Genomic DNA, 26,259 nt, shown 5'->3' on the forward strand with positions numbered 1-26,259 from the left:
TGGCGGATCATGAGGTCAGGAGATCAAGACCATCCTGGCTAACATGGTGAAACCCTGTCTCTACTAAAAAAATACAAAAAATTAGCTGGGCATGGTGGCGGGCACCTGTAGTTCCAGCTACTTGGGAGGCTGAGCAGGAGAATGGCGTGAACCTGGGAGGCAGAGCTTGCAGTGAGCCGAGATCGCACCAGTGCACTCCAGCATGGGTGACAGAGTGAGACTGTCTCAAAAAAAAAAAAAAAGACTATAAAACTAAAATTATACATTCTCCATGTGCATGATGAAACTTGGGTGATTTTATAGAAAAGGAAGGTGTGGTTCTGACTGGTACATATTGTTAGCTGGGGGCTAGGGAATAGGGCAGCAGAAGTGAGGGTGAAACTGTCTAAGGGATAAATGGGAAAAATCCTAAACAGAAGGGCCAGGAAAGTGAAACCAGACAATTTTCCGTGAGTCAAGTCTTCAAAATGTAATGTACTGAGAGTATCATTTATTTCTTAGATATACCCACATAAAAGCCAATCATAAAACATATCCTAAAACTAAAATACGATGATTTTTCGATTATCTGCACTACTGTCCTTTCTCATTAGTGTGGATAATTAAAAGCAGACTATATTTAGATGAAGTACTGAAGTATTTAGTGTCACAGATTCAAGACAGATCTAGTTCCAGCATTCCCCTGTCAAAGCTTTCACGTGGAAACGTTTTATTCTATTCAGAAGATTTTAAAAGAGTATCTGTAATCTGAGTAGAAAAACATCAACTTGTGAAATGCCCAGGAACAATTGCTTAGATGACAAGTACCAAGCACCTCCCAGGGGATTCAAGCGGAGGCACGGCCCTGGCCTTCTAGCAAGTCGCTGGCATCAACAGCATGGCGCTGGCCCCAGTAAGCTCAGGGACCCAATTCAGAAAAGACCAACTCCAAAGCCCGTGCTCTTTGGCATAAATTACTTTCATATGAATATGTCCAAAGCCTGACAATATTTCAAACAAATATTTCAAGTCAAGTTCAAGATCCATCTAGACAGAAGACAGAAAATTAGGTGGGCACAGTATTAGACAAGGGAATTTAAAAGTTCATTTTCTCCTTCCACCTAGTCTCCTTATTCTTTCTCTCCCTCACCTCTTTAAAGGGGCCAAAAGTAACCTGAGGGTATCATTTGAGAGGACTAAGTATGGAAACTGCTGCCCGGAGCCAGGCTCTGCAGTTTGAACCATTCTACACTCAAAGCTTGTGGCCAGAAACCCTGGAATCCTGCTGGAGTCACCTCTGCCAGGACTTCAGCTACTGGAAGTAAAAGACGACTCAGGAGGGAGTCGGGTCAGTGAAGAAGTACTTAACAAGCAGCTGTGGACTCTATAGATGGAGAAAACAGAGTCTCAGGTTCAGAAAATATTGGCAGGGATGTCTCTTCAGCTGTGTAGTTCACTTTGTAATTTTCTCTGTGCAAGTGGCTCAATATCTTGTCACATCACTAACCAGAGGTCCCACACATTCTGGATTTGGGAGTTTACTGCTGGGAGACAGGATGGAGTAGGTTAAAGGAAAACAAAGGACCAGTTCTAAGTATTTGTAATGAAAGAAGGGACCTCAGACAAAGCCTGTGGTGGGGCAGGTTCTCTGTCTCTGAATATAACTAAATCCATAAATCAGACACAAAGTTTGCAGTAACCAGACCACTCCCATGACGGGCAGGAGGGGCTGGAGAGGAAGCTCACTGCCACATGGGTAGCACAGCTTCACTCTGTGCCATTTATCATAACAATGTGATAAGAATATATAAGCAACCAGCTACGGATAGTGCAGGTGTGCACAAGAAGAGAAGGACCATGAGCCTAGTGTGGCGGTTCTTAGCCTGGGGTCCACAAAGAGAATTCAGAGAGTCTATGAACTTGGATGGGAAAAAACTCCATCTTTACTTTTATTAATCTGCACCTGAAATATAGCATCTCCTCCCACTGTGAAAGTAAGCAACAAACCAGTATAGTATTGCCTGTGTCTGGGACTACCCCAAATAGAAATCACAGATACCTTCCCATGACATTACAGTTGCTGCAGACATCCTGAAATATCATGTATACTCATTACTATTCAGAAAGTACAGTTGTCGTTAAGCCTGCCACTATCTTATTATCAATGCATTAATAAAGCGGCATAATATTACTACAAAACCAATTTGCTTTACAAGCATTTTGATAACTATTTCTATATAATTATTTTCCTTTGTCATTTTGCATACTGTATTTTATGAATTAAAACGTTAATTTTGAGAAAAGGTCTGCAGGTTTCAAAAGGCTGTCGAAAAGTCTCATGGCACAAAAAGATTATGAACGCTGTTTCATCTGAGAGCCAGATATTACCTGCCTAATAAGTTCAGAGTGTTCAAGTCTCTCAGGTAGATATTATAGGTCTTATGGTATGTTTGAAACAAAAAAAAAGTCTTTACAATTCATATTCTTTCATAAAAGTGTAACTTTCTACAAAGCTGAAACTCTTAACTCTTCTGCCTCATTAAAAGAGCTGTTTGATGCAAGTTTAATATACAGAGGTTTCTTAGGGCAGATTCCAGAGCAATCACTTCTGATCAGGAAGGTAACCTAAGTCCATCTGGAAAGTGATTTCTGCAGCCACTGGAGCCCAGATTGACCAGTAACGAGCAGCTCCTTTCCTCGATGGCCACAGTCACTCAAGAACTTCAGACCTGCTTTTACACCACCCACTCTTCCAAATCCAGGTTCTGTGCTGTGGTATAAGTGCAGAGTAAAGAGCTCTGGACAATGCAGCTTCAGAGACAAAATATTCCCCCTGCGTATTGTTTCCTGCTTTCCTTCCCATCTGAACAACAGAGATGCCACATATTCACATTCATGCTCAGGAAATGAGTCCAACAACCAAGGTCTTCCCAGTTTAAAAAACAGAAGGCAGCAGCAACAGCAGCAAAGTACTCTGAGATCTGAAGATGTCAGACTCGCAGAAAACCAAGGACATCCATTCATCCTGAGCAATGACATTGCCCTGCCTTGGTCTCTATACACTGTCTCTGTGAAGCCTGAAGCTCCACAGTCCATGGGAACAAGCCTCAAATACCTCTGACTTAAGGGCCCATAACAGAGCTGAGCACACAGTAGGTTCTCCATTGATGCTGGCTGGACAATGAGTCAACAATAGTATGTTTTCCTTTTATTTTTATGTGTTTTCTTTTTTTCTTTTTCTTTTTTTTTTTTTTTTGAGGTGGAGTCTTGCTCTGTCGCCCAGGCTGGAGTGCAGTGGCCGGATCTCAGCTCACTGCAAGCCCCGCCTCCTGGGTTTAGGTCATTCTCCTGCCTCAGCCTCCCAAGTAGCTGGGACTACAGGCGCCCGCCACCTCGCCCGGCTAGTTTTTTTGTATTTTAGTAGAGATGGGGTTTCACCGTGTTAGCCAGGATGGTCTCGATCTTCTGACCTTGTGATCCACCCGTCTCGGCCTCCCAAAATGCTGGGATTACAGGCTTGAGCCACCGCGCCTGGCCTTATTTTTATGTGTTTTCTAAAACGCGTTTTGTATTTTCTTAATTACTTCTATAACTGCAGCAGAGGGTTGGGAAAAAAAAAAAAAAAAGCTGATTCACAGATGACAGGACAAAGGGCTTCTTGTATAGACCCCAGGACTGGATGCTCCTGTGGTCTGTATGACACAGGAAAGCAAGTGGCCCTGCTCTAGAGAGCTCCTCCCACTACCAGGAAAGGCACATCTCAGGGGACCGAAAGGCAGGCCTAGAGGATACAAGTTAGGTGAAAGGTTTTGGGATGAGCCAGGCACACACCCCAACAGCTGCAGAGAAAGGCAGGTCCAAGGACTCAGGAAACACCAAACCCGATAAAGCTTAGGGGGCAGGGTGTGGCACCTTCACCCCAAAGCCCCACTGAACACCAAGCCCCACCTAATCTGGCTGAGGGGCTGCGGCACCTAAACTCTGAATGAAAGATCTGCCTTCGTGTTATGTGCAGGCTGTGGTTTTCCATGGACATGAATTTAGATAAAAACAGCTGCGAAGCAAAACAACAGGCATCCTCAGCACAAAACAAATGCACCTGCATACACACCTCCAGTCTCTCAACACCCTACTCCCTTCTCCCCTAAAAATAAGGCCTCACACGGGAAGCAGAAACAGTTGTCAGAAGGCCATGGGGCTCCCTGGCCCAGTTCTTTATACCGCTATCATTAGTCACAAAATAACAGCACCTATAATGCATTGTTTCCAGCTCACCTGTCGGCTGGATCACCACGGTGGCAACTTCCACGGCCTTTTCTTGGATTTCCTGCCAGTTGCCCTGCTCGGCGATCCACTCGCTGACGATACACCTATAGGAGCCCTGGTCTGCGGACAGAGCCCGGGACACGGAGAGGCGGTAGGCGTCACTGCCCACGGTGTCCAGGCGCACATCCCCACTGTGGTAGCGCTGCTCATACCCCAGGCCCGGGTGGAACCTGCCCTCGTGGGTCAGGGCGAGCACGTTCCGCTGGGCCGGGCCGCGGTGCAGTTCCCACAGCAGCGCCAGGTGCGTGTGCAGCGGCGAGGCGGAGGCGGCAGTGCAGCGCAGCTCGAAGGGCTCCCCCTCCCGCAGGCTCAGGCTCGGCGGGGGCCGCGCGCTGGGGCCCACGTGCAGGGAGTCGGCCAGCACTGCGGAGAGACAAAGCTGGGTCAGCAGCCCGTTCACACCGACCCCAGCCAGCAAGGGCCAGTCCACCGCTGCAACCACAGACAATTTCCTCCTTCCTCCCCCATTCCAGGGCCCAGACGGGCACGTTTTCCCATCTGGATTCATCTGTAATCTCAATTGACTTTCTGTCTTGAAAAAGAAAAATAAAGGTACCAAAAAACCCCATGCTAGAAGTGGGTGGTGAAAACTCCCTGTGGGAGTCGTGCCTTGGGGATGGGATGTGCTTCTGCCACCCTTAAGGAAAGTTACTTTACCCCTCTGTGCCTCAGTTTCCTAAAAGGGGGATGACAGCTGGACCTTCGTCATAGAGTTGACATGAGAGTTAAGTTAGACAGGGCAAGTTCCCAGGACCGTGCCTGGCACTCAGCAGTCATGATAAATCACTGGGTATGACTGTCAAACATTTCTTTGGTTAGGACCAGGGCTAGAGTAGGGAGCCCGCAGAATCTGCAGATAAAGTGACCTTCTAGACTTAAAGTAGCAAGATCCACAGGGGAGAAAGGATGGCATGAGCTGCCTGTTGCTTGCAGCCTGGGGAATGCCCAAGAATGTCTAGGGTGAACACAGCATATCCACATGATAGGAACCGGCACAGGCACTTCTACAGTCTAGAAAAAGGGGGCGGCGATCAAGTAAGTATCGGTGGTGTATTCAGGAAAAAAGCAGTAAGCAATGAATACTGCTACTCTGGTAACCAGAAAGGGGGCCACTACCAAGCAGCAGGAAACATCTATCAGGCTTGTCGATGAGCTGGCTAAGAGGACCCTCCAACACCACTATTCATCAGCTCTTTGGTTTTTTTCCCCCAATTCCACACTCAGAAACTAATTCAGTGTCCTTGAGAAGGGGCTATTCTAGGTAACATTTAAAAGCTGCTACATTTTTAGGACACATCCCGAAGACCCATGTCTACCGCAAAATAAATATAATGACCTTCTAGTATATATATATATCCGTCTGTGAGTCTGGCTAATATGACTCAGTTCTCAAGGCCAGCTCATCTCTCAGAGCACAGATTAATGGTTTCAAGAGCCATGAAGCTGCAGGCCACGCAGACCCTGGACCACACATGGCAACCATCAGAGGCTCCACCTGGGCAGCAGTCAGTCTCTCTCATGGTCATCCATTGCTTTCCTTACCCAAGAAAGGCCTCCTCTTGTGTCTCCTGCCTTCCACAGACAGCAGAAGAGGCTGAAAGACACTGGAGAAAGCGGGATGGGGGTGGGGGAATTCTCCCCTTACCCTCCCTCCCACTCAAGAGGAGACTCCAAAGGGATACAAGGGTGCATCTGGCTTAATGAAAAGGTGGCATGTGGCATTATTTAGCTCCAATACAAGAGTGTCTTTTTCTAAAAAAACATGTCCGGGATTTTCTATAGGAATAAAGAGGTAGGTTAGGTGTTTCATTACCTCTTTAATGGACATGGCAGTTTTATTCCCTGATGAGTCTAGTGAGGGAACAGTCTCTGAGCTATGGTAGGGTTCTACAAGTCATGAGGGAATGAATGCCTCAATCAACCCTCGCTTTTTATATCATCATGTGCATTTTCTACTTTCTGATAATTACATACATTCTGACCCAGACATAAATCCTTTTGGGAACAAGGCAGGGTACAAATAAATGCATAATTAAGTAACAATAACAACAATTATAATGTTTCTATTTTCTTAGCCCCAAATTAACATGGTTTGTTCTTGCTCGTTTACTAATTAGCTGTGTGATTTTAGGCAAGTAATTAACCTACGCTCTTCCATTTTCTCATGTATAAATTAGGGAAATATTCTGCCCTATTTTGATTGGGTTCAGAGAATTGAATGTGTGAGTACATCTAAAAGGACTTGGGAAATGAAACAAACAAAACCCCCAAAACAAATCCCAAAACATTCCAGGTACATAAGGTGTAATTATTTGCAAAGCTAGGTCAATAAGCTAGTAGAGACCACGTCTTCTTTCTCTACCTATAACACATACAACTTCTGGTACAAACAAGTACTTTTAAATCATGAAAGTCACAGAGAAAGACATGAACTTTGAAGTGCCTCTTATTCCCATAAACCTGAGCATCATTAACATGACCATCCCCTTCCTGCCACTAACCACCGAATGCTTACCATGGCACTGCTCTAAGGCTTTACACCTGGTAACTCACCTGTCCTCACGACCTTTAAGATTAGAGGAGGAAGCTGAGGCATGTAATATGCCCACAGCCATGCAGCTGACAAGTAGAAGAGCCAGCAACTGGACTAAACAAGCACAGGAAACCTCGCTCCAGAGCCAGCTCTCCACTACCGCATCATGCTGCCTCTACCTCACTGGGCACTGGGCACAGGACGCCTACCATACCATGGCTCAGAACCATAGTGGAGTGGAGAGAAAGGGCCCTCTAAGGTCATCTGGCCCATCCCTGCCTTTAATCAGGTAAGTCATGATTATTTCCCTGGACAGAGGAAGGAGCAGAGCCTCAGAGAAATTAAGTCTCTTGACAAAGTCAACCACAGCCCAGGGGCGGAGAAAGGTGTGGCCCCTGGCATAACAAGCCCATGTGAGGACTGTACCTTTAACCTGCACTGTGTCCTCATAGTTTCCCTGGACAGTGGCATCTGTGCTGGGGGTTGAACACTTGTAGTGGCCTTGGTCTGAAGGCTGGACGTTCTTTATGTGGAGCTCCACGGCGTCATTGGCAGTCCGCCTTAACAGGATCTCGCCCCTCTGCAGCCGCTCCTGGTACAGCTGGGCTGGGAACCCCACCTCCCAGGTGCTTGCAAGCTCCACAAAGCTGCTCCCCAAAGATGAGAAGCTCCAGTCAAAGTTCTGCTCACTGGGGCCATCGTAGTCACTGACGTTGCAGGGGATGACCAGCTCAGTGCCCACCACTCGAACCAGGGTCCCTGTGGGGACTCTCACCACACGGCCTCGACAAAGAGCTGCAATGATAGGAGATGAAAGGCGGGTCTTTAATCACAGAAAGTCTTCCCAGGACAAATGTGGCAAACCTGTGGATGCTCCTGCTCACAGGCATGGCAGAAACGTGATAGCCAAACCACCAGGGAAAATGTGTCTATGCAGAAGGTTAAGCCTGTCCCTTAAATAATGAGCCAGGAATGCAACCTCAAAATGAGCATCTCTCTCACAACCAGTTTCCCAGGACTAAGAGGGAGGAAGATAAGCATTAAAAGCAGGCTGACGGTAAACCTCAATAGTTTCTTCCCTCCAGTTACTATTTAACACACCCTAACCACTCGATGTGATGTAAAAATATTTTAGGTTTTGTGTGAAAGAAAATGGCACAGCTAGTCAAGTGTTTACATTTCTGCCCACCCTATATCAGCCCTCATCCCTAGAGACCATTATTCCCTGCGGCTCCTGACACCTGATTTACAATGACGGATGCCAATTTTTAAATCCTAGAGCAGCCCTGCTGATAAAATGATTTAACTCCTGTTATCTGACATTGCCTATAAATTAATTTTAAAATATGGTGATTTTACCAAGTATTAATTTTCTATTTTCTGGCTCATTTCCTTCTCTACTCTTTGTTCTGCTCTAAATTCAGAATGAGGATGGGGAAGTACAAAGGGAGAGAGGCAGGCTGGTTGCTGGGTGTTCTTAGGAATGCAGCAGCTGGTTGCCGGGGATAAGCCCAGTGGACACGGACAAGACTTCACTGGCTTTTCCTTCCCTAAGAGTGTGCAATTCCCAGGACTCTCTGGTAGGGACCCTATGACTGGCATCTGTGAGTCCTTTAAGATGTCTCCACTGCAATCAACTTCAGCATGATTTTGCAGTGTATTTACTACCTGTTTAGCATTTCAATTGCACCAAATAAACACATATGGCTCCTTCTTGATGTTCTTGCAACAATATATAAAAGAGAAAGCATGTCTGAAATCAAGGAGACCTAAGTTTCAATCTGAGACCTCTCTTACCTTTGACTTCTGCCACTATGAATTGGGACAAGAAGGCTTCACTGAGTTAATGAAATAAAATGTCTAGGTGAGAGTCTGCCATGTAATAAGGGCTCCAGGAAACGGGAACCTTTTATTAATATTGTATGTTTATCATTAGTTATAGGTTGAATTGTGTCCCCATCCAAAATTCCTACGTGAAACTTCTAGCCTCCAGTACCCCAGAATGTGACCATATTTGGCAGCAGGGTTGTCACAGATATAATTAGTTGTGATGAGGTCATACTAGAATATGGTGAGCCCCTAATCCAATATGACTATCCTTAAAAAGTGGGTAATTTGGACACACACATGCCCACAGGGAGAAAGCCACATGAAGATAAGACAGAGATTAAGCAGATATGTCCACAAGCCAAGGACCTCCACAAATTGCCAGCAAGCCACCAGAAGCTAAGGGAGAAGCATGGAACAGATTCTCCCTGTCAGCCCTCTGCAGGAACCACTCCCAACACCTTGATCTTAGACTTCTGGCCTCCAGCATTGTGAGGCAATAAATGTCTGTTTAAGCAACCTGGTTCATGGTACTTTGTTGTGGCAGCTCTAGCAAACTAATATACTACTGCCACTGTTTTTTCACTGGTTTAATTCATGTTTTCAAATTCTGGGTTGCCACCCTTTAGTGGCTTGTGAAATGAATTTATAGTAGTCGTGACCAGCATGTGCATGTTTTTAAAGACAAAATTAAACCAAACAGAAAATACTAAATATTAGTACATTGTACTTAGTAAGAGATAAATATTGTTTCATTACACTTTGTTAAGTTAACACAAGTATGTGTGTACCAGAAGATGATGAAAACCTTATACCTTAATTTGAGTCACGGTTAAAAAAAAAGGTCACCGTGTTAAAGCTATCTCGTTTTCTCCACCTATTATTATTTACTTTGAGAAGCGAAACAGGAAGTATCCATGTAAGAAAAAAGGTGATGGGGAAGAGTGTGGGTTCTGAGAAGGGGCTAACTGACTGCCTTCCCCTCCCAGCCCATCTAGGGGGCAGGTCCAGACTGAACTCCAGCTCAAAGAAAAGTTGCTGAACCCTAAATCACATTACTCTCCCTAAAAATAAAATAAAGTTATGGGTGCTGGTAACTTAGAAGAACTATGGGTCACATATCTTTCTGCAGAGAATGGTAGAACCAACCCCACATACTGTTGAGGAGTAGTGCTGGAATGTGATACTTCTTTCTTTCCTTCTATCTATCTTTCCTTCCTTCCTTTTCTTCCCTTCTTTCTTTCTTTCTCCCTTCTTTTATTCTCTTCCTTTCTCTTCCCTTCTTCCTTCCTTTCTTTTTTTTTTTTTTTTTTTTTTGTTCCCCAGGCTGGAGTGCAGTGGCACGATCACAGCTCCCTGCAGCCTCAACCTTCTGAGGTAATGCGATCCTCCCACCTCAGCCTCATGAGTAGCTGGGACCACAGGTGCACACCACCACACTCAGCTATTTTTCTATTTTTTTGTAGAGATGGGGTCTCGCTATTTCACCCAGGCTGGTCTCAAACTCTCAGGTTCAAGCAATCCTCCAACCTTGGCCTCCCACGGTGCTGAGATTATAGGCATGAGCCAGCCCACCATGGGCATGAGCATGCCCATGCTACTTCTAAGGCAACTCAGTGGCTCAGGATGACACCCTGACCTCACACCTGTTAGTTCTGGCAACCATGAGGCAGACCCGCAGTGGCTGCCCAGCTTTAACTGTCTTAGATGAGGCTGACGGTACCCCCAGTCCCAGGTATGGGCACGGGGGCTAAAACCAGGTAAATCAGAATTCTCCTGGCTCTTTTTTGCTGAAGCTTCTTAGAGGCTTTAGCTTCCAGTGGAATCAAGGTAATATAAAGATGATGTACTCTAAACTGCACATAGGCGGGTCTCTTGACCATGAGGAGAAGTTATCCACAGGAGAAAAGACCCAGGCCCAGGACCCAGCACCTGAACGACAGAGGTCAGAAAGCCACCGCAGTTGCTGCCAAATGGCAGCATCTGAGCTTTTGGATCCAGTCATGCCTTCTACACCATTCCCAATGCAATCGAACATGCACTCTCATGTGTAAGAATGTACACCCACACATACACACAACCCCACACCCCTTTCCCTGAACATTTTAGTTTATTGCAATTCCATTCATCCCCACTTATGTTTATTTTCTCAAATTTTTGTTTGTTTTGAAACAGAGTCCCACTCTGTCACCCAGGCTGGAGTGTAGTGGCACAACCGTAGCTCACTGAACTCCTGGGCTCAAATGATCTTCCTACCCCAGCTTCTTGGACAGCTGGGACTAAAGGCGCCATGACACCATGCCCAGCTAATCTTTAAAAATGCTTTGCAGAGATGGGGTCTTGCTAGGTTGGTCTCAAAATCTTGGCCTTGTGATATGGTTTGGCTATGTCCCCACCCAAATCTCGTCTTGAATTCCCATGTGTTGTGGGAGGGACCCAGTGGGAGGTAACTGAATCGTGGGGGCAGGTCTTTTTTGTGCTGTTCTCGTGATAATGAATAAGTCTCACAAGATCTGATGGTTATAAAACGGGGAGTTTCCCTGCACAAGCCCTTCTCTCTTTGCCTGCCACCATCCAGGTAAGGTGGGACTTACTCCTCCTTGCCTTCCGCCATGATTGTGAGGCTTCCCCAGCCACGTGGACTGTAGGTCCAATCAAACCTTTCTTTTGTAAATTGCCCAGTCTCGAGTATGTCTTTAATGGCAGCAATGAAAATGGACTGATACAGTAAATTGGCACCAGTCGAGTGCGGTGTTGCTGAAAAGATACCCAAAAATGTGGAAGCAATTTTGGAACTGGGTAACAGGCAGAGGTTGGAACAGTTTGGAGGGCTCAGAAGAAGACAGGAAAATGTGGGAAACTTTGGAACTTCCTAGAGACTTGTTGAACGGCTTTGACCAAAAGCCTGATAACGATATGGACAATAAGGTCCCAGGTGAGGTGGTCGCAGATGGAGATTAGGAACTTGTTGGAACTGGAGCAAAGGTGACTCCCATTATGTTTTAGCAAAGAGAATGGCAGCATTTTGCCGCTGTCCTAGAGACCTGTGGGACTTTGAACTTGAGAGAGATGATTTAGGGTATCTAGCGGAAGAAATTTCTAAGCAGCAAAGCATTCAAGAGGTGACTTGGGTGCTATTAAAGGCATTCAGTTTTATAAAGGAAGCAGAGCATAAAAGTTTGGAAAATTTGCCTGACAATGTAATAGAAAAGAAAAATCCATTTTCTGAGAAGAAATTCAAGCCAGCTGCAGAAATCTGCAATAAGTAATGAGTAGCCTAATGTTAATCCCCAGGACAATGGGGAAAATGTCTCCAGGGCATGTCAGAGGTCTTCATGGCAGCCCCTCCCATTACAAACCAGAGTAGAAAAAGTGGTTTCATGGGCCGGGCCTGGGGCCCTGTGCTGTGTGCAGCCTAGGGACTTGGTGCTGCTCCAGCCATGGCTGAAAGGGGCCAATGCAGAGCTTGGGCCACGGCTTCAGAGGGTGCAAGCCCCAAGCCTTGGCAGCTTCCACGTGGTGTCAAGCCTGTGAGTGCACAGAAGTCAAGAATTAGGGTTTCGGAAACTCCTCCTCAATTTCAGATGTATGGAAAAACCTGGATGAAAGGTGTAAGTTTGCTGCAGGGGCGGGGGCTCTCATGGAGAACCTCTGCTAGGGCAGTGCGGAAAAGGAAATGTGGGGCCAGGACCCCCACACAGAATCCCTACTGGGGCATGGCCTAGTGGAGCTGTGAGAAGAGGGCCACCATCCTCCAGACCCCAGAACGGTAGATCCACCAACAGCTTGTACCGTTCACCTGGAAAAGCCACTGACACTCAATGCCAGTCTGTGAAAGCAGCCGGGAGGGAGGCAGTACCCTGCAAAGCCTCAGGGGCAGAGCTGCCCAAGACCATGGGAACCCGCCTCTTGTGTGACCTGGATGTGCATGGGAACCCGCCTCTTGTGTGACCTGGATGTGAGACATGGAGTCAACGGAGTTCATTCTGGAGCTTTAAGATTTGACTGCCCTGCTGGATTTTAGAGTTGCATAGGGCCTGGAGCCCCTTTGTTTTAGCCAGATTCTCCCATTTGTGGGAGGGACCCAGCAGGAGGTAACTGAATCATGGGGGCAGGTCTTTCCCGTGCTGTTCTCATGACAATGAGTATGTCTCATGAGATCTGATGGTTATAAAAAGGGGAGTTTCCCTGCACAAGCGCTCCTCTCTTTGTCTGCCACCATCCACGTAAGATGTCACTTGCTCCTCCTTGCCTTCCACCATGATTGTGAGGCTTCCCCAGCCATGTAGAACTGTAAGTCCATTAAACCTCTTTCTTTTGTAAATTGCCCAGTCTTGGGTATGTGTTTATCAGCAGCGTGAAAACGGACTAATACACCTTGGCCTCCCAGAGTACTGGGATTATATCATTATAGCCACCAAGCCCAGCCTACTTATGTTTCTTAAAGTAAAGGTAATTTCTGTCACTGGCAACTCAAAGAACACTGAAATAATATATCACTACCCAGCAGTGACGAATTCTCTGAAGCCATCATTACCACAGTTCACAAAGAAATGAAGTGATCACTTTTTTACATTTAATTCTTGAGACAACCAGACAATTCTGAATCTCCCAAAGAGATCTTCTAGAAGAAAGCATCATAGTGGAGATTCTTTAGAGGCAAAACAGTCTTGTGCTTAACCCTCTTGTGCCTCAGTTTCCTCATGTGTGAAACGGAGACCATGGTCACCACACTCCCTGAGGGCTATAGTAAGGATTAAATGAGGAAATGAACTTACAACACTCACGATCCCTGGCCTGTGGCAAGGGGCTGCGGTTATGTGCTGGGCAGGCCACCCCTAAGATAAACCTGATCATAATCATTCACCTTGCTTCCTCGGCTACGTTTACAGAGGAATTTCCTAATGTGCTCATCTTTTCCATTCCTATCCCTTATCAAGAAGCTGGCCAGGGTGGACGACCTATCCACAAGCATGAGACTGCATCCTTGTAAGGTCTCTATCTTTATCCTTGTGATGAGAGCTTTAGAAACTGATTCATCTCCTTGTCTGGACTCTCCAATCCTCCCACAGGGCTGCCAAAATCATATTTTCCACATACAAATCCAATGTCACTTCACTGATCAAAAGTCTCTAATGGCTCCTTATCACCTATAGGACAAAATCAACCCATCAGCCTCCCCCATCGCTGTCACCCCAGCCCAGGCCAGCACCCCTCTCATCTGCATTACTGCAATGTCCCTTACTGGTCTCCTGGCTTCCATTCTTGTTCTCTCTTCTCAACACAGCAAAGTGATCTTTGAAAAATTTAAGTTGGGTTATATCTTACTCTGGTCAGAGGTCTCCAATCCCTTCCCATCTCATTCAGATGAAAGCTGAAATCCTTACAGAGGCAACCCTTACAGGACCTGGCCTTTTTTGTTTCTTGGATCTCCTGTCTACTCCTCTTCCTCCACTATACTCCAACCATGCTCTGCTCCCAAGGTTTCACCTACTGCAACCTCAGGGCCCTTGCACATTTCCTCAGCCCAGGACACTCTCAGACATTCATCCCACCGGTTCCTTCACCAGCTTCAGATCTGTATTCTAATGTCACCTTCTTAATGAAGCCTTTCCTGACCACCCTAAAGTGGCACACCCCCATTCTTGCTCCTGCCACATTTTCTCCTTATCCATTATTACTAAAATACTTTATGAACATTTATGTTTTTACTATTATTTCTTTTCTTTTTTTTTCCCCCCAGTAGAATGTAAGTTCCATATGAGTAGCGATTTTTGTTCTGTCCATTGCTGAATGGCAGTGCCTAGAACAGGACCTGGTAAAATAGTAGTTGTTCAACAAATATTTGTTTAATGAATGAATGAATAAAAGACATATAAGACCATTCATGATCTGGCTCATGGTTACTACTTTAGCTTCATCTCCGACTGTTCTCCCACTCTCTGATGCTTCTATCCCACAAAACAAACATCTCTTCACTTTCTGGAAATGCCATGCTCTCTAGTGCTTCATGGCCTTTGCTTTCATGCCTCCATCACCTGCCAATACCCTCTTATCAATCTCTTCACCCTCTCGCAAGAGGCAGCTGCAGCACCACCTCCTCTGTGAAGCCTTCCTCAACTCCCCTAGGATCACTTAGGTATTCCTTCCTTCATGTTCCAACTCAACCTGCAAAAGTACCTTCAACATCGGCTATATGATAGCGCCACTGGGAAAAGTAAAGCAGATATGAACAGATGCTTGAAAGATCAAATTCCAATCTGAAAAGATATACACCTGGGCACTGTCTTGCATGCAGAACTAGAATGCCCCCCTCATCCATGCAAATCAAGATTTTAAATTTTGGTAACAGAATTTCAAATTGCCACCAAGCAATCTGGTATTTAGCACAGATTTCTTGTAATATTGTTAAATAACAGCTAATGATATTTAAAAATAAATATAACTTGGAAAAAATAGAGCATATGGCTCTTTTCAAATCAAAAAGAGTATCTACATAGCCACATGTTGCCAATTTTTGTCAAAACCTTTTGTAACAGTTGATAACTGAGGGAAAAAGAGGAAAAGAAAATTTTCCTCTATTTTTCCAAGTTCTACCAGTGTTCAAACTGAAAGTCCCAAACACTTCTTTATCTGAACTGTATTAGTTTAGATACCCATAAAAACGTCGTTACTAAGTAACAATCTTGAATTATGGCTTCGTTTGTTTTCAGCAGTCAATATAAGAAACCTTCATACAAAAAACATTTATCAGTCTTAAAATCCTATTGAGGACACTACTGGGTGGTTCAATGACACAAAAATCCACGTAATAAAATTCCATTAAAATTTAATACCAGAAAAAAAATTACCTGCTGATGGACCATTGTACATTATTTCCCAAAAAACAAGAACTACACAGGTTTCTCTTACCTCTCAGGGCAGTTACCACAGCCTCAGTGTACCTTTGATACCCAAGACAAAATAAGGGCACTTTAATTATCAGCTTTGTGCAGTGTTTCCGTCTATGTATGTGTATTTCACTGGAAGTTGACTCAAATATTTGGGGGTAGTAAGCAGAGTTTAAATTTCAAAAGACCAATAATTGAGATTTCTACTTTTAGATTTTTGCTTTTTGCTATGATAGAGTAGCTAATATCAGATCACTCCGCATCCCCCGCCCCTACCCTCAACTCCCACTACAGAAACCATAAAAGACAGATAAAAGCTAACTGAATGCAGTGGTGAACAATCAAGGCAGCCAGGCTCAAGGGTCCAAGATCACAGAAAGATACTGAGGTGGACTCAACAATATCCACTGCCTTTTCTCTTCAGATATTTGCTATTTTTAAGTGGTGCAGACTAGAAACCAAGTAGAAGTTAGTAACTCAGAGCTTCCAGCACCTTGTGGGGCCAAAAAGACAACTGGAGTTCAGGGATACTAAGAATGTCAGAGTTTGAGGAGCAAGATCCTAGGGAAAAAAAGGCAACAGCAGAGAAGTGAGTTTGACATACTACATTGCTTTCCCCTCAAGGTAACTGACATTATGAAAGATACATTGAAGGGTATGGGGATGTGGCAAGTGGCTGAGAAGCTAAGCAGAAAATAAACACTAGGGGGCTAAAAGCTTAAGTAAAATTTTTGACCATCTCACAATACGGGGAAACAAAAACTAGAATTCTGAGTCCACAAAGGAAGGTGGTAAACACTCAGATTTTCAGTTACAACTCTGGAAGGGCTATGCTCTTGGAATAAGAGCAAAGCAGAAAAAGCAACTAACTCTCATCAAGACGGAAAGACAGTCTCAAAGCTTCTCAGTTCCTCACTGGATAAAGATGAGCTTCTCTTACTCTACAGGCCTGTTAGGAAAAAAGTAAACCTTCTCAGATAGAAGATAACATCATATAGAGCCACTACAATTTTTCAGTGCTCAATCAAAACTTACCAGGTATTCCAGATGACAGAACCAAATGAGTAAAAACAAAAGAGAAAAAATAGACAACAGAAACAGACCTGCAGGGATGCAGATATTGGTTTTATCAGACATAGATTGTAAACTAACTCTAATTAATTTACTAAAGAAATAGAAAACAGGATTTCACCCAAACTGAAATATATTAAAACAATCAAACTGATATTTTAGAACTAAAAAAAAAAATACAATATCTGAAATTAAGAGGTCAATAAACAGGTTTGGCAGCAGATTAGATGCAGCACAAAAGAAGTCAGCAGCCAGGCACAGTTGTTCTTACCTATAATCCCAGAACACTGGGAGGTTGAGACAGGAGGACTGCTTGAGCCCAGGGGTTCAAGACCAGCCTGGGCAACATAGTGAGACCTTGTCTCTATCAAAAAAAAAAAAAAAAAAATTAGCCAGGTGTGGTGGCACACATCTGTAGTTCCAGCTACTCAGGAGGCTGAGGTGGGAGGACTGCTTGAGTCCAGGAGATAGAGGCTGCAGTGAGCCATGACTGTGCCACTGCACTCCCGCCTGGGCAACAGAGTGAGACCCTGTCTCAGAAAAACAAAACGATCACAAAAAGAAAACAAAATAAAACAAAAGTCAGTAAAAGTTATCCAAACTGAAGCCCAGGGTATAAAAAAGAATGAAAAAAAGTCAGACAAGAATTTATGAGACACGGTAAAAAGGCCAAACACATGTGTCACAGAGGCCCAGAAGGACAGGGAGAGACTGTAGTAGAATTAGGCACAATTTTTGAAGAGCTAATGGCTAAGATTTTTATTAAACCAACAAAAGACATCATGCCACAGAATCAAAATAAGATATGTATCATAAACAGAATAAATACAAAGAAAATCAACCTAGGTAAATCATAGCAAAACTGCTGAAAGGCAAAGAAGGGAACAGGAGTACAACTAATGGCTAACTTTCAACAGAAATGATGCTCATGAGAAGACCACAGAATGACATTTTTAAAGTGAGGAAAGGAAGTAACTGCTAACCTAGGATTCTGTACAGAGGAATAAAATCCTCAAATAGGAAGGCAACATAAACATGCTTTCAACCAATTCTCAACTAGGGAAAAAGAATTAATTGCACCAAAAAGAAATACTAAAGGGAGTTCTTCAAATAGAGGGAACATAATCCCACTTGAAATCACGGAAATGTGAAAGGGCAAAATGAGCAACAGAAAGAATAACTATGTGGCTAAACCTACTGAATATTGACCATAAATACAATATTAGTAAAGTCTTCTGGAATTCAAAATATATACATAATTAAAACATATGACATCAATAGCAGAAAAAGTGAGGGGGGGGTGGAATACATTGGAGCTTAAATGTTGTAAGATCTTTCATTATCCTGGAAGCGTTAAAAGGATCACTAGTAGACACTAACAGGTCACTGATGTGTGTTCTAATCTCTAGAGTAATTCTAAGAGAGTAGAAAGTGTTCTAATCTCTTTCATTCACAAAATGAAAGACTGAATAACAAACTAATTGGTGGGGGAGGGCAGAATAAAAAATACTTGATTAATCAAAGACCCCATAGTTTCAGCTAAAATCATATAAGCATTTCTCAAAGTACTTATTTCATGATATATTCAGTTTGATTTACTATCAAGTCTCCTAGTCTCTCTCCACAACAATATTAGGATCGAGTAAGAGGAAAAATAATAATGTACTGTGTGTTTCTTACATGACATGCACTGACTGACTGAGCCAGGCACTATCCACAAATTGTCTTAATCCACAGAAGACTTAACTGTAAGGTAGCTATTACCACCCCTATCATACATACGAGGAAACTGAGAATCAAAGAAGTTGAATTACCTCCTGAAGGTCATAACAGCTATAACATGAGGGACTCAAACCCAAACTTGATAGTGCAGCATAAGCCAAAGATAGGTTGAATTTGGTTTGCCCTCAACTGCATTATATATTATCACTCTCTGTCGATTTTTGTCTTTAATCTGAGTAGCAAGAAGAAACAGCTTAAAATTCCCTATATTTCATATTCTCCATGGGCAATGGAACCAAGATAGGCAGCAAAGTAACACAGAAATGAGTCACTGAAAGAAGAAATATTATGTACTTTCAATATGCAGTAGACAGGTGAGAGAAATAAGAGAAATTGGATTAAAAATTTCTTCAAAAATTTTTCTGATGTACTACCTTTGTTATTTTAAGTGATACCAACTTTAACATCACACATATTTACACTCAAAAATGGTGCAGAGAACTTTATTCCAAAATCATACATACAGGAGGGACTTTTAGAAGCCCTCTGCTCTGACTTCTCAGCAGTAGAAAATTAACAACCAGGAGTTAATTGTTTCCAGATTGCCATTTCCCTATCTCTGGAATACTCAGGAAAGTAATTAAATGCCTTGACTTTCTTCTATCAGGTGGAATAGATAGGGACAGGTAGAAAAAGGCAAGTTCTTCAAGGTAAACAACTACTCCTGCAATGTTTATTTCAGTAAGTGCTACTGGCAACCATGAGGAATCATTAAGAAAGACAAGGCAATGAAGACTACACTTCATTTATCTATACTTTTCTACTTCTGATATCCATGGGAAATGGATTTTATTTATCAGGTTATCATCAACATTATTTTAAATCAAGACCTGCAGAGTACAGCATATTTGCTAAAAATTCTTGCAATTGTTTCTATTACTGCTCAAATTTTGTCATTTCACTGAGCTGCCTAGAAGCAAACAATCTGACTTTCCAATCTGAACCATTTGTAAGATAAGTATAAGCAGTTATTGAATCCAGTGGTACAAGTGAGTTGAAATGCTGAAACTAACGAGGTTATGGTTTTCAGCATGCCTTGTAAATGGGTGCCTAATTCCCACTTCCTGAGTCCTTAAAAGGCTTTTAGGAGAGACTCGGGGCCTATGGATTTCCACATGGAGTTCCCAGCCCACATGTGAGCTAGAAATGAATGCACAGAAAATCAAACTTATAAAACCTTATAGTGCCTTTATTGGAGTAGCTGACTCAACAAATGAAGAACCTTTGTCTCCTCAAGTCTGCCACTGAGAGGTGTGGCAGGAAAGGATCATGCCAACTTTCATCCAGACAGTCCCTAAGTAATAAAAATGCAGCAAGGCACATTAAACAAGCTATAGCCAGCAGAGCATGTGTAATAAAGTCACATATGGCAGAACTTCAAAACCCCATCCAGAAGCAAACAAGGTTCTACCAGAACAGTGCTTATAATCATTTAAAAAAAAAAAAAAAAAGTTCAGCTAAGACCTCACTGAGATACACCAGACAAATGTAAGATAAGATAACTCATTCAACACACAGCTATTGAGCAAGAAGTCCCTGTCCTAGGTGATAAGTCAGAGTGAAAGGTTAGTCAGCTTGTGGATCTTCTTTGAAGGCATGTATGGTATGCCGAGAGTCAGGAGGTGTGTAACAGTGGAAACTGTCATACAGGCTGTACATCCTTTATTCAAAATGTTTGGGACCAGAAGTGTTTGGGATTTCAGATTTTCAAATATTTGCATTATTACCAGTTAAGGATTCCCAATCTGAAAATCCAAAATCTGAAGTGCTCCAACAAGCATTTCCTCTGAGCAACGTATCAGTGCTCAAAAAGTTTCAGATTCTGGAGCATTTCCAATTTTGGATTTTTGGATTAAGGATGCTCAACCTGTATAAGGAAGGATATAAATAATCAAAGAGAGGCACTAACAGGTGCCTCAGGGGTCAAAAGAGAATGAGGACATTTCCATCCAAAGGGATTCATAAAAAGCTTCATGCAGTGTCAATATTCGAATTAAGCCTTTGAACAATGGTTGGATGAGGGGGAGGTTGAACAGAAGACATGAAGGAGGAAAGTGACCAGAGATAAGGGGTGTAGCATAAACCAAGACCTAAAGGGGCCACAAGGGGACATAGGCAGGTAGTGGTAAAGATAGGGTGACTAAAACAGTGTATCAAGAACAGACTGGAGAGATGTGGAGGCCCAGAGATCATTCAGGGGCCCTCTACCAATGGCGGGGAGAGGTAGTAAGAATGAAAACAAGGGCAATGACGGGAATCAAAAGGCAGCAGCCCTGAGAGCCATAACAGAGGAATGGACAGCTAGTAGACCTGTGATGGGAGAGAGTAGCCAAAGGGAAGGTAATCACTGGTGAAATCTATTTTATATTTATTTTTTATTTTTTTATTTATTTATTTTTTATTTTTTGAGATGGAGTCTTGCTCTGTTGCCCAGGCTGGAGTGCAGTGGAGTGATCTCGGCTCACTGCAAGCTCCGCCTCCCAGGTTCACGCCACTCTCCTCTCTCAGTCTCCCTAGTATCTGGGACCACAGGCGCCTGCCACCACGCCTGGCTAATTTTTTGTATTTTTAGTAGAGACGGGTTTTCACCGTGTTAGCCAGGATGATCTTATCTCCTGACCTCGTGATCCGCCCGCCTCGGCCTCCCAAAGTGCTGGGATTACAGGCATGAGCCACTGCGCCTGGCCTATTTTCTTACAGTAAGATTCTGACCAGTAGAAATGTCCATGAGGCAGTTGGAATGGAAACCCCTAGAAGATATTTGAGCCTAACATCAATGTGGAGTCACATGCATGGTGGGCAGCGGTAAAGAGGAAATCTGCCCAGCAGTGAAGATGTGGGAGTCAATGAGGTCACCAGGAGACAGTTTACTATACAAATAAGAGGGAATGGGATAAAACCACAGCAAAGCCCTATGTTTAAGGCACGAGCAGAAGAAAAAGAGTCAGCACAGAAAAAAGAAATAGTAGCCAATTAGGAAGAAAACCAGGAAAGGCTTATGCCCTAGCAGCCAAGGGATGCAGGAATTTCAAGAAAGGGTTTACAGTAACACTTACTGGTTTTTTATGGACAGACTCATCTACTTGCTCCTGGCAGACTGCAAGCTCCTTTAAAGCAGGAGCTGTTTCCTACCCATATCTGCATCCTGCACAATATCTACAGCAGACTCCTACTGTATGCCTTTGTTCGAAAAAAATGAACAACAATGTCAAACATGCAGAAAAGTCAAGGAAGGTGGGTGTTGAGAAAAGAGAAATGAACTGATGGCTAAGTAATTACTGGCAACCTCCAGGAAAGTGCATTTTCGATGACGGGTATGGGATCTGGAAAGCAAGAGCCAGGAGGGAAGGAACAGAGATGTAGGGAAGAGAAGGCACAACCATGAAAAAGGCACTGAAGCAGCAAGCAGGGGGTTCATCCTGCAAAGTCAGCCAGTCAGTCCCCCAAAGCACCTTCTAGGCACTGGGGACACATGGCCACCAGTCCCTGCCTGCAAGAAAACTGTGTTCAAGGAAAGAGACAGTGATGAAGTGATGAAGTAGACCCACTGACAAATGCTATTCAGTTAAAATACGACAATATGAGGTGTGGTCAGGAAAGGCCTCTCTGACAGGGTCATGTCTGAGTTTAGACCAGAATGAGGAAGAGACAGTGACTGAAGCTCTGGGGCAAAACTGCTCCAGACACAGAACAGCAAATATAAAAGTACTGTGACGGAGCAAGCTTGGTGTTTAAAGTACAGAAAAAAAGATCACTGTGACCTATTACAATGAAAGAGGGGGCAGGGGCCCTGGATTCTGGTTGAAATGGGAAGCACATAAACGAGAAAATGATAGAGCCTGCTTTCTTTGTAGAAATTTCAGCCTGGCTGCTGTGGGAAAGATAGATTATATGGGGCCAATTTGGAAGCAAGGACACCAGTATGGGGGAAGTTTCTGTAGACCAAGCAAAAGCTGATGAACACCGGCCTTGGTTGACAGTGGTGGCGACTCTTAGGAGTAGTCACATTCAGGACTTAACTTGTATATAAATGAAAAGACAAACTGACTTTTTGAATGTGGGGAATGAAGAAGAGAGCAATCAAGAATGATCCAGGCTTCTGGCTTGAGCATCTGGCCTACAGGGTGATGCCATTTACTGAGACAGCAAAGTAATTAGAGGGAAGCAAATCTGTACCAAGGAAAGCAAGAGTTGTCTTCTGGTCGTTTTAAATGTGAGGTCCCTATCAGACACCAAGTAGAAGTGCAGTGGAGTAGGCAGCTGGATGTTTAAGTCTGGAGCTCAGTGGGGAGGTCCAAGCTGGAGATACTCACTAGAGAGTCATCAGCACACACAGAGTATTTAAAGCCACAGGTTGCCGGGGGTCACTTAGGGAAAGAATACACAGAGAGAAGAAAAAGAGCCAAAGATAGAGCCCTTACTTTTTTTCAGGTTAGATGGAGAAAAGGATGAGTAAAAATATTTAAAAGTTTTGAGGCAAAAGCTTGAGGTTTCTTTGCTAGGTCTCTATTGTCTCAGTAAAACAGCAGAAAGGAGTTCAGATGCTAAGGATCCTGACAAAGGTTTAGAATAAGCATCAGAAGAAATATAATAGGAAACCATCACAAAAGGAACACAAAGGAGAGGTGAGCTGCAGTAAAGATGCCAGGACTTTGTTGGAATCTCAAATGGGCAGGCTTTGAGATTTTCCCCAGCAAGATCATAAAGCTCAGGCTTACAAACTACGATTGGAGTGAATTACTGAAATATAATACAATGTGAGGTCTGGCAAGGAAATATGACAGAGGGTCCCAGGTTGTTAACAAGCTCACTGCTGAAATGCTGACCACCAGAGTCTGCCCTGCATTAGGAGCCAAGTAAAGTGAGAATGGCCTGGTGGACTGAAAAGGAGGAATGTTCAAGATCAGGGAATCACAATTAGGATGAAGAATAGGTTCAACAGATAGGAGGGAATTTGAAAGGAATAAAGCAAGGAGGTTGTGGTCACAGAGGGAAATATCAGAGTTGACAATCAAAAAGGTGAAAGAATACTAAGTGATGACAAGGCCCAGGTGTGGCCATTAAATCTCACAATGTCTGTTATTTCTTCCAGGGGCTAAAATTATCATAGCAGGCACTCTCTGAGTCCTTGTTAGCCTGTGTCTGGCTTCAGAAACACAAGGAAGGGGCAGTGTGACCAACAGGTCACAGGGGGTAACAAGGGTGGTCCAGAGACTTAAATCTTGTTTCCAATTAACATTTACATGACAGTTCTGGCTCTAACGTTATCTATCCTGCCATTTATATCTGGAAATCTTCTTTCAGGCTTCATACACATGTTCTCCAAATCAAACAAGATTAGAAAGGAGGCGACAAAGACTTTGCCTTTCATCAGTACTGACACACTCTTCACAGTCAATGCAACTTTTCTTAGCTTTTGCTGCCAAGACAACCATTACCTTCCTGCATCACACCTGTAATCCCAGCACTTTGGAAGGCTGAGGTGGGAAGATGGCTTGAAGCCAGTAGTGTGAGATCAGCCTGGGCAACATAGTCAGATCTCGTCTCTACAAAAAAAAAAATGTTTAATTAGCTGGGCGTGGTGTCATGTGCCTATGGTCCTAGCTATTTGGAAGGCTGAGGCAGGAAGATGGCTTCAGCCTGGGAAGCAAAGGTTGCAGTGAGTCATGATCTCACCACTCACTCTAGCCTGGGCAACAGGGAACAGGGTGAGACTCTGTCTTGAAAAAAAAAAGAATGGCCAGCAAGGCAGAAAGATATGCAGTGCCACCAACAAGTGAGGAACAAAAATGTAGGGTACTTCTTCAAGACTGGATCATTAACTAACTGAATTCCTTCTTACTAGTGAAGCACTAGATCATATAACTGATATTGCTTCCAGTTTTGTGGCCTTTGAGAGATCCTGGGAGGCCAGAACCATGTCAAACCTTTAATTCTACATTATGAAACTGTGAGGTTTTGTCACCTGGCTAAGCTGGAACTACATATCCCAGAATCCTCTTATCTGTGTAGTTTCAGGTTAGGGTTTGACAAAACAGAACTTCATGTGAGATTTGGGAGGTGGAAGTCAAGCGGCAGCCATTACACTTTGGTATATGGCTCGTGGTTAAAGGCAGTGTGGGAGAGATGTGAAGGTGCTAGTGGGCACCCATTTGTCCTTGCTCTTTCTGCTCCTGTTTTCTTCCCAAATGCTATTTTTTTGGACCAACATGACCCCAAGACCACTAGACGCTTGGCTGCAATCTCGGAGCTAAGTGATTACCCTTCTTCAGAACCCTAAACCAGCCCATTCTGCCTGGCTTCCAGATTCCTCTTCATGCTTCAACTTGTCCACCTGCCAGTGCTTCAAGACAGCTCACTAGTGACTTTTCCCTGATACTTTAACTCTCCTTTTTAGGCCTTCACTTCCCCAACTCCTTCCATAATTGTGTAAGGTCTAATTCCTCTAATAAATGTGTTACTCCACAATATTTATAAGGGTTCTGCTTCCCTAATGGAATGCTAACACAGTAAACCAAGTATTGAGTAGCCAATTTCCCCTTAAGGACTCAGTAATTGGCAAAAAAAAAAAAAAAAAAAAAGACATCTTACACCATAGCATTGCTTTATAGTTTGCAAATCCTGTTCATATGATTTAATATTCAACCTTGAGAGTATTAAATAAGGAAACTGAGGTTCCAAGAAGTTATGTGACCAAGCAATAATAAAAAAAGATGCAAAAACCACTTAGAGGCAATCTGTACTGATGATTAACCAAAATAACTCAATAACACAAAATGATTTAAACAATTCTCTGTCCAAGGACCAGAGATAGAAAAGGCTGAGGCAAGATCTATCCACAAGGTTTATTTTAGCGCATTCTATAAAATTAACAGCTGCTAGAGGCCCAAGCACCGCTCAGCATCCCTTCCTGCTCAGCCATTTTCAATCCTCTCCACGTTCAAACTGGCCAACATCATCTGCCAAGTTCTGTGTGAACACCTGGTCCTTCTTTTAGCCTCTAGTTTAAGAGAATTAGAGATGCATATTATGTTTAAACTTGCATATGAGCATAATAGGCAACCAAGATAATTGGGGAAACTCCCCACCAACGTGACTCCCTTCCTTAGGCAGCTCTGTCCTCTCTCCCCTTATTTGACTATTCCCTAGATCCATTGTCTGCTCCTCCTTTGCCTCAGCCATCCCTCCTCCCCAAAAACACTTTAAGCCTGCCCTTCTCATTTGTAGACACAGTGCCAGAAGCCATGGGTGGTGAGGGGTCTATGCCAAGCTTCCCTGGTGAGGCTTAGTAAGTAGTACAGTGTTATTTAACAGTTTGGCTTGCAGGGAATTAAATTTAAAAAGATTTTGGGTTCACATGCCCTTTAAGGAACACTTTAACTACAATCTGATACTTCATTCCTTCATTATTTTTTTGCTGCATGCCTACTGTGTGCAGAACACATCATCATGGACAGTTGATGAGCTAACACCTGGCCAAGTGTCAGAGTCGATAAAGATGGAACAGTATGTTGACTTATAGAAAAGTTGGAAGGAGATGAGTACCCAATAAGATGGGGACCTTTTAAAACATCAAGTAAATAAAGGAAAGGAGAGACCTCCAGCTTTTTAGGGAAGGCAGAATCAGGAAAAAACAGACAAATTCATCTATGATGTTAGGCTTAAGTTTCTTCAGGTGACACACAAGGCTCTTTACACTCAGGACTTTCTCTCCAGTCTCAATCCTTTCCCTCTAAAAGACCCTACAACTCAACCCTCCACAACAGTTGCAAAAAGTTTTCTTCATTTATTAAAAACCAATATCCTCTTATGAATGGTTTTATCTTTTCTTTCTTTTTTTTTTTTTTTTTT

At 43.5% G+C, this 26,259-nt stretch overlaps 1 protein-coding gene across 1 annotated transcript in view; it reads right to left on the reverse strand.

Moving 5' to 3' along the window:
* PTGFRN (prostaglandin F2 receptor inhibitor) overlaps window positions 1–26,259 on the reverse strand; it is a 78,826-nt gene that overhangs the window by 36,287 nt on the left and 16,280 nt on the right. The window contains exons 2-3 of the mRNA XM_011933081.1: window positions 7,265–7,633; window positions 4,255–4,668 (exon numbers count right to left, since the gene is read on the reverse strand). Of these exons, the coding sequence (XP_011788471.1) occupies window positions 4,255–4,668; window positions 7,265–7,633 (783 nt within the window). The remainder of the gene's footprint in view (window positions 1–4,254; window positions 4,669–7,264; window positions 7,634–26,259) is intronic.

Source organism: Colobus angolensis, unplaced genomic scaffold, assembly GCF_000951035.1.
Source record: "Colobus angolensis palliatus isolate OR3802 unplaced genomic scaffold, Cang.pa_1.0 Scaffold124, whole genome shotgun sequence".
Classification (NCBI taxonomy): Eukaryota; Metazoa; Chordata; class Mammalia; order Primates; family Cercopithecidae; genus Colobus; species Colobus angolensis.